This window comes from Papaver somniferum, chromosome 6 (genome assembly GCF_003573695.1).
Source record: "Papaver somniferum cultivar HN1 chromosome 6, ASM357369v1, whole genome shotgun sequence".
NCBI lineage: Eukaryota > Viridiplantae > Streptophyta > Magnoliopsida > Ranunculales > Papaveraceae > Papaver > Papaver somniferum.
The window spans coordinates 160,354,564-160,364,440 of NC_039363.1; the positions used below are offsets into that span (position 1 = coordinate 160,354,564).

General features: G+C 39.0%; 1 protein-coding gene across 1 annotated transcript; it reads right to left on the bottom strand.

Annotated features, from left to right (window-relative positions):
- Nucleotides 1–9,017: 9,017 nt before the first annotated feature.
- On the bottom strand, nucleotides 9,018–9,578 carry LOC113291716 (protein bfr2-like). The gene has a single exon (XM_026541214.1). The coding sequence runs from the start codon at nucleotides 9,576–9,578 to the stop codon at nucleotides 9,018–9,020; it is 561 nt and encodes a 186-aa protein (XP_026396999.1).
- Nucleotides 9,579–9,877: the final 299 nt, after the last annotated feature.

Sequence of the window (9,877 nt, forward strand, 5' to 3'; positions counted from 1 at the left end):
TTTACGGATGCATATCAGGTTATGCATCTATTTTCTCGATGCATAAAAGATTGTGCAACAATTTTCTCGATGCATAATGCACTATGCGGTCATATTTTCGGATGCATAACAGGTTACGCATCCATTTTCTCAACTACATAACATTTTATGCAGATATTATTATAGGTGCAGAACGTGTTATGCATCCTTTTTCTTTGATGGTTTCAATACTAACAAAAAGTAGTTGCATAACGTGTTATGCAATCATTCTCTGTACTGCATAACAAGTTATGTAACAAAAAAGGCTGCATAACTTGTCATCCACTTACAATAATAGCTGCATAACGTGTTATGCAACCATTTTCGGGACTGCATAACAAGGTATGCAATAAATTTTTTTTAGATGCATAACACCTGTAGCACAACCAACTCACACCAAGCTAAGCATCTCATTTTTTGAAAATTGAATATTTACGAACTCCATCACTGGTTTTTCTTCAACTGAGAAACTGTTATACCAAACTTTGATTCCACTCTTCAGTTCTTCCCATAGTGGAAGACATTGTCCTAAACATGGCTTTTCTTCTTCTATCTCCTCCATCAACTGGGCTTGTAAGAAACGAACAAAGGGAAAAGTGAAAGTGGACGAAGAGAAGTAACGTTCAAGATAGATGCTTCAACTAATTACAGTCTCTAAAATTATCAATAATTAATTACTTGTACTTCAACTCATTTACTAGCTTGCTATGAATGGAATAATCCTAGGAATGGAATAATCCTCGGTTGATGGCGGCATTGTCTCCGTAAATGTAACAATGTTGTTCACAGACGAAGGAACATGCCAGCGGTATTCATCATTGATGATGGGCACTGCTATACGATGAGAATTCTAATTACTCGATTGAAGTTTGATAACTTGTTTCTTTAAGAACTTAATGTAGCGAACTGCCTCATCTAACACGGAGGATGTATCCATTTTAGGTCCTTCTGGAACAAGTCTTTGAAGAATTCTCATCCGTTCACTTATCCTCTCACGCCTATAACGTGCAGCTACACATTGTGGGTCATTACTAGGTCGAACATTTACTCTCTTAGGTTTACAATGTTGCCGGACCGATATCAATAGGTTGCATCGCTGCGATCAAGTACATCATTTCTTTCACTGCACCCAACTCTTCATCTTCTTCTGATCCTTTTCACCCTTGACTTGTTTTCTTTCTTCGATACAACTTATGGTTCTTATAAGTTGTTGTTGCTGTTGATGCTAAATCAGAACCCATCATAATTTCATAATCAGAACCCATTATAATTTCATCATTGTGGACCATATTTTCATAATCAGAACCCATCATAATTTCACCTAAATCAGCCACCAAATCCATCTACTCTTCTTGAATTCAACTCGACCTAATTTCAGTTTCAGAACCCCAAAATTCGATTTTAATAAATATGGAGTTCACAACTGAAATGGATTCTTCCTTCTCCTGTTAAATCTCATCATCGTCAATCCAACTCAAATACATGGCCTAACTTTCTCTTTATAACAACATCCACAACTAAATTCTCAAACTTCAAATCATCTTCTAACCCTTGTAAAACATCAACAACAAATTATCGGGATTATTTCAGAGTTCGGAGGAGAAGAAAAGGAATTCCATAAGAAGAATAATAGTTTGTCCGGAGTAAAGAAGAAGAAAAAGACCGGAACATAATTTTATAAATTCTGGGTTTGTGAGAAATTTTCTTACAGAATATAGGTGCGCGCCTGAGTTTTTCTGAGCGTGGGTTTCACAGTGGAAGAAATTGGAATAATGGGTCTCCCTGTAGTTTTCACATGATTATGAGAGGGTTTTATTCTATTATCTTTATCTCTTCTTCTACTTTTGTTTTCTAGGGTTTAGAACATGATACTTTCTTCTATGTTTTTTGTGATGAACTCCATTAACACAAGTACTTGATTTATGTTTATTGGTTAAAGATGTAGTCGGATTTTATAAGCATGCTATCTGATTTATGAATTATTTTTCTCTCAAAATCATCGTTCACTTTCTACGGTTTATAATAATTACATGATTGACGTATTGCAATATGATTGAATGTTTTTTTAGTTAAGTCTAGAATTGATTGAACTCACATCCATATCTATAGCTAATTTAGGGTTCATCATCGAGCGATAACCTTGAATACGAGTAGCATGATATGATTATGGTTTGTAGTGATACACTCTTGTAATCATATGTAGAGTTTGACCTTTGTCCGAATTGTCATGCGCAATGTATGACAATTGCATTGATTAGCCTATTTCTGAAACTTAATGCTCCTAGGAATTGAACTTAATTAGCGCAAGGCGTTAGGTTATTCTTTAGGTAGAATTCACATACGCATCTCTAATGTGTGTGTTGATGACTTAGGAAATTTACGAAGTATTCTTGCAATAAGGTATTCTAGGGCTTTTGATGATAGCGAGATTAAATACGAATTCTATTGATACATTCAAATACTTGTTTACAATTGAAGATGAAACCTTTACCCAATATTTCACATCCTTGATTTGCGTGTTTACTTTTTATTTATTTTCTTTTATTTTAGTTTACTTTATAAAAATCAGAAAATCCCCCAATTGTTACTATAGGAAACCGAAACAACTTGACAACCCAAGACCTCTCTGTGAGAACGATCCTTTCTTGCCCTTGCTATATTTTATATTTTGAGTAGTGAGAAAGTAATTTATTTTTGACGCATACGACAGCGATCAACCTGCACATTACTTACTGAATTTTTGTTCCTTCTTTCCCGCCCTATCGTTTACTAAAATATCTGTTAGGATCAGGAGCACAGTATGTGCCTTGATTAATATGCCCTGGGATTTGCACTGTTTTGTTAAGGTAAAATCTAAAGAACAATACCAAATGGGACAACGTGGATTAAACTTGGTATAATCCTCCTGTTAACAAATTCAACATGTTTATCGCATTTAGTTCCGCATACTCGACTCTTTCTGCAGCGATTTTCTTCGATTAAATTTAACCTTAATCATTTTGCCATTTAGATATCTACTACATCTACTTGACCGATTTTCAGTTAGCTTACATGAGAAACAAAGAGTATCTTACCAACTCGTCAATTCCAGCAAATACACCAATGAACAATGCCTCTGATGTTTGTTTTCCATGAGCGTGGATTAATGTTAGCAGTACAAATGATCCTTAGTGTGTACCTGCATAGACATAAAAAGAGTAAGCATTGCGAGGAAACCTAATCTTCATATCTGGAACACGGAACCAAGTTTAATTAGTTATTTGAGTGAGTTTCGTTCTTGAGACCAACAAAGGTTGCTAGCTGAAAGAAAACAATTGTGCATCTACCTTACTTACAGAACATTAGAAATGTCCACTCTATCATGGGAAACAATTGAGTAGTTGTTTCAATACTTTAGACTCCTATAAGTTTTTTTTCCTTCCATAAATGTCATTAGTTCCTTCACCTGCAATACATCAACAAAAATAATAATAATCAATTAATCAGTTTGAATGAGAACCCGAAAAGACTAAGTCTGAACTAAACCATGAGCTCATATTCATACACTATTACACTTAAATCATTGAAACAGAAGATAAAATCACCATTGTATCAAGGGAAAGTAAAAAATTGTCCCTGTAAAATCGAGTGAAAGAAAAAGAAAAAAACAGTAAAAATTATTGCAACACCAAACCGATATCCCTTATTTCCTTGCATGGTTTCCTAGTTTACGTGAACTTCTTATTATTAGCATTGCTTGCTTATCAATTACTTCGGTTTGCTTTAAATACTTTGCTTGAAATTGTATCGAACACAATTTTAATCAATACAAACTCAGTTCTATTAAATTCTTCCTTAAAATTTCTAAGCAGAGGTGGATGACCCCCAACTCAAAGGGTTTTATCTAGGGTTCTTGATCTTTTTTTTTGTTCTAGCTAGTGTTAGGTCAAGGACCCTAACACCTGGTTCAAAGAAGGTTTTGATCAATCCCTAAATTTTACCATTTCTTTTAGAGATGTCTTATACAGGGAATCTAAAACTTGTTCAAGATAGCCTTGTGAATGTTGGTCAAAAAATTGATACTCTTGTCACCACCATTAACAACAATCATGTTCACGATGAAGAATCTCACGACATGAAGAAAGATGAAGACAAACAACTGTGTGAAAAAGATCATGCTAGTTGGAATTGATGCAACCAGTGGTCACGAAATGTTCTCATTCATGGACGGTTACAGTGGATACAACCAAATCAAAATGTACAAGCATGATGCTAACAAGACCGAGTTCCGAACTCCCATTGGAAATTTTCACTACACAGTGATGCCTTTTGTCCTAAAGAATGCAGGAGCCACTAATCGGCGAGCCATGACTGCAATATTTCATGACATGATGCACAAGCAAGTAGAAGACTATGTTGATGATATGGTGGTGAAATCGAAGACTCGAACATCCCACCCAGAAATTCTGAGGCAGGTCTTCGAAAGATGCATAAAGTACAAACTAAAGATGAACCCTCTGAAGTGCGCTTTTGGTGTCTCTTCTGGAAATTTCCTTGGATTTCTGGTTACTGCAGAAGGAATCAAGGTTGACCCAGACAAGATGAAATCCATTACTACCATGCCTCCTCCACGAACTGTGAAAGACCTCCAGAGTTTCATGGGCAAGGTAAACTATATTCGGCGTCTCATTCCCGGACTAGATCAACTCATTGCTTCATTCACTCATTTGTGAAGAAAGGAGAAAGTTTTACATGGACAACCGTTCAACAAGAAGCGTTCCAGAAAATACGGCAGATACTACTATTGCCTACTGTCATGAAATCTCCGGTGCAAGGACGACCACTAATACTTTACACAACCTCTAGTGATGTTGCTATTGGAGCACTCCTCGCTAAAGAAGACGAAGAAGGAATTGAACGCCCTATCTATTATTTTATTCGCACAATGAGGGATGCTCAACTCCGATACCCAAAGGCTGAAAGAGCGTTCCTAGCATTGGTTCACGCAATCCAGAGATTTAGGCATTATCTTTTGTCAAACAGAGTTATGCTGGTGGCCAAAGCTGATCCTATAAAATTCTTACTGTCGAAACCTGCACTTATTGGAAGACCGACAAATTGGCTACTTCAGATGTTAGAGTTTGACATAGCATGTGTTCCGCCTAAAGAAATCAAGGGAAAAGAAGTTGCATATTTACTTGCTGCTTTCCCTGGAGAAGACATTACAATGCTATATGAAGATGTGCCCGGTGAGTTTCCGGAAATCTCAATCATCCAAGAAGAAACATGGCTATTGTATTTTGATGGGTCCGCCACTCCGAGTAATGATAATGGTGGAGCAGGAGTTGTGCTAGTATCTCCATCCGGTGAAGTTTTCTCACATTCCTTCGAGCTGGATTTCCACTGCACCAACAACTCAGCAGAATATGAAGCTTTCCTCTTAGGGTTGTCCTTGGCCAAGCAAGCAGGAGAAATGCATCTGGAGATAAGAGGAGATTCGAAGTTGCTGGTCAATCAAATGAATGGTGTGTATTCTCTCAAAGAAGTAACACTCGATTCATTCATGGCTGAAGCACAAAACTATTAGTTCATTTCTCTAATGCAACAATTGTGCATACTGGCCGCACCAACAACAGACACGCTGATTGTCTAGCAACTCTCGCGTCCAAGCTGCAGTTTGAAGGGTCAGAGAAATCCATCAATATGCAAAGACGTTCTGTATCATCTAACTGGCTTACTCAAGTTGAAGATGCTCAATCAACCAACTGGCGGGCACCCATCATTCATGAATTGAGCAGTTCTCTTACAGAAGAGAAAATCAGCCTCAAGGAGTTGAAGAAATTTTTTCTGTTGCATGGAGCATTATATTATCCCAATCCTGATGGATCCTTGTCACGATGCCTTGGAGATGAAGAAGCGAGTGAGCAACTCAAACGCATACATGAGGAAATATGCGGAAAAATCCTGGTAGTCACACTTTACAGAAGGATTCAAAGACTCGGGTACTATTGGCCTTCCATGGAGGCTCAGTCAAGAAAGTTACAAGGATCATGTCCCAATTGTCAGACACCACCTCATCATTTGGAGGTTCTAACAATTCACCACACTGGGTACTGGAGAGAACCTTACATGAAATATCTTCGTGACAACGATCTAACGTTGGAGAAGAAAGGAGCGATCAAACTCATCCAGAGGGCCAAACGTTTTGTTTACTTGGAAGGGATTTTGTATCACAAAAGCTTTGGTGGGAACCTCCTGAGATGCTTAGCCGAACATGAAATTCCTACAATCTTGAAAGAGATGCACGAAGGTGAACACCAAGGAAAGAAGAAATTATTTCTCCAAGTACATGAGAAATATTATTTTCCAACCATGGAAGATGATGCAACCGCCTATGTTCGGAGATGTCATTAATGTCAAGTTCATGATAACCTCATTCACACTCCTTGTCTTCCATTACATTCTGTGAGCATTCCATGGCCTTTCGATAGCTGGGGACTGGATATCATTGGAAAAATCAATTCAGCATCTTTGAAGCAGCACGAATACATCATCACAACAACAGAGTACTTCACCAAATGGGTCGAGGCTATTCCTCTTCGAAGCACCACTGGAGTCACAATTGCAGCTTTCATCAAAGAATATATCATATGCAGATTCAGCGTTCCAAACATATCATCACGGATAATGGAACTCCTTTTTCCAACAAGCATGTTGCAGAATTGCTCGAGGAATACAGAACCAAATAGATTTTCTCCACACTATACTATCCCCAAGGAAACAGACAAGCGGAGAGCACCAACAAAACCTTGATCCGGATTCTTAGTCGAATAGTTCATGACAATCCACGAACGTTGCAAGAAGAATTACCCATGGATTTATGGGCCTTCCATACCGCACCAAGTAGTTCAATTGGGACTTCACCGTATTCTCTCGTCTATAGCGCTGATGCTATTCTCCCAGCTGAAATCAAGATTCCTTCTGCAAGAATCGCGGCGGCCAGTGGAGTACAGTAGGATGAAGACGAAGTATCTAATTCAAGGATTGCTGAGTTAGATATGCTTTATTCAAGAAGGGCCAAGGTATAAAAATATGTGGAAACCTACAAACAGAGAATTTCCAAGGCATACAACAAAATGGTAAGACTTCGAACGTTTCAAGTAGGAGATTTGGTTTTGAAAACAGCAAGACATGTCCGCTCCTAAATTCTCACTGAAATGGGAAGGGCCTTATGTGATCATCAAGGCAGTATCCAGCGGATATTACAAAATCTTAGCTGTTAATGGAGGGGTAGACGGAAACATCATCAATGGCAAGTGGCTCAAGCCGTATTATGCTTGAGTGATCAGCTACAAATTTTCATTATGTTTTATAATGTAATTTCCATTCCTACAAAGAGTATGCAATATGCTCATTCATTCAAAAATCGAAATTTATTTCATGAATCACACAAAATCATCATCCTACTCTGTTCAGTTTCAAAACCTACAAAAAGAAAATTCTCTCAAACGCTCACTCAGAGCAAACTATCCAACAATGGATAATTTTTATAGAAGGCCATGTCGAGCCTCTTCTGGAAATTTTTAGTCTTCACTTTCAAGTCTTGGAAAACCTTCTCAACTCTTGCCAACTCCAAAGCAAGTGCCTTCTCCTCTTCCAAGATGGCAGTTGTAGCAGAAATTCCACTAGCAGCAAGTGATTCCCTGTCAATTTTGATCATCTCGAGCCGATGATGGATCCGGCCTATGTTGAATCACAAGGTTTCACAATTCGAGATCATGTCATCCCATCTATGCAGTTCATTATTCTTGACGTCTCGCAGATTCATCTTGATCATCTCTTCAATGATCGGTAATAATCCACCGACAGTAGTCAGGAGGGTCGGCAGGAAGCCTCTCCACACTTCGGTCGTAGAAATGTGTCTGTACCTTCTCCAAATCTTGGTATACAGGGACGGGTGACATTTGGGAATGATGAAGCGACCAACTAACTCATTGTCCGGGCAAGTATTAATCATGGGAGTCTCAAATGGGAGTCCAGCCGTCGGGTACTCAGGAGCATGAACTCTAACTTTAGTATCCACGGAATTGGTGGAGCTTTCATCAACAAGGTTTCTGCCATCATCATCTACAATCACAGATTTCCCGTTCTTCCGCTTCCTAGCATCGGCAACAACATGAACATCAACCTGCGATGGAGAAGTTTCCAACTTCAACAAAGACTAGATAAACCATTAAGCGTGATGAAACTTTAGTCGAGAAGTCATGAAATTACTCACGGATGTTCCGGATTCAGTACGATCCGACCTGTACCGGGCAGGAGCCTTGACAGTCCGCTTGGGTCTCAAGCTACAAGATGGCCGATTCCTCTGGTTATCCTGCAACAAACCATTTTCTTTGATCGGTCATCCTAATCAAATAGGGATAAAGGAAAATGTGCAACTCACCGAGACAGACACTTCCATATCATGCTTCGACCGAGATTCATTTCGAGAAGAAACACTACTGCCAGACATAGTGATGAGAGGTATGATCGTGATCAAAATTTCTTCTGATAATACACAGGGGAAAGATACGGTGTCCCGTTGAAATAGAAAACCTTAAGCATTGAAGGTCAATACACGATGCTTATCCTATAACGGGTAGTCAAATCCGTTGAGGTTTCTACCGAAACCCTAAATCTCGAATCAGAATACATAGTGATGTGGGAGAAACATAACAATACTGGGATTGATAGTTCAGGCGGTCAACGTTACGACTACGGATGGATCATCTGGAAGATCACGTGTCCGCTTATGCACTCACGTTGCGTGGTCAATTTGCACCTATATGGACGTCGGTCCATCTCATCCAATTAGAGGCATGAAGAGGACTTGGCAGAAAATGCAATAAGAGATTATTGTTCAAAAATAATAATAATGATCTCTAACGCAACATCTCTATGGTCAAACTGCTCAAACAGCCAAAATAATATCTACTTCAACAGGAAAATAAATAATCTCAGAAAACTCGCGAGCATGACTAATCGTCGGATTCATCGGACTCGTCGTCACCATCATCGTCTTCAGTGGAATATTCTTCATGCTCTTCCTCAGAATCACTGTTAGAATCACCACCAAAGTCTTCTCTCTCATCAGGATCGTTGTACATTGCATCCCAATACTCTTCCCTTTTGCGTTCAGCTTCAAGATCAGCCTCAACTAATTGCTCAATATCCCTGGTAAGCCGGTGTGGCTTAATTTTGCGATCCCTTGGCTCCCATACGGGCTCTTCTTCTTCAGCGTACGAATCCGAGGCTACACCATCAGGACGAGAGCGAAGCTTCTCCTGGGCGGCTAACCATTTGCGCTGAATTCGAAGCCTCTTCTCCCGGTACTCAGCTATTATCTCATCCTCGTCTTTCCTCTTCGAGAATCTATCACGGGCAGTCTTCAGTATGTCTTCCTTAGCCTTCTTCAATGATTGGTCCATCTTGGCGCGATATTTTGCTACAGAAATCTTCATCTCTGGAACCTTGGAATCCTCGTCAGAAGAGCTAGATGAATAATCATAGTCATAATCACTGCTGCTGGAAGTCACCATTATCTGGAACCAGAAGCGCACAATTACAGATATGCTAATATCGAATTCGTAACAAAATGGTAATCCTTAATTCTTACCTATTTACAGTTTCACGAACTTAGTGATAACAACGTAAAACTCCGAAAACTTGCTTACTCTTTCAAACCTGCGAAAGTGAGCAAAAACCCTATCATTCAAGAGTCAACATTGACTTTTCACGAAACTATGAGCAATTCACATAAACTCTTCACGTGAACGTTCCATGATTTTATGCCGCAAACAGACATCATAAAATCATAAAATACAATTGTTTATCTCTA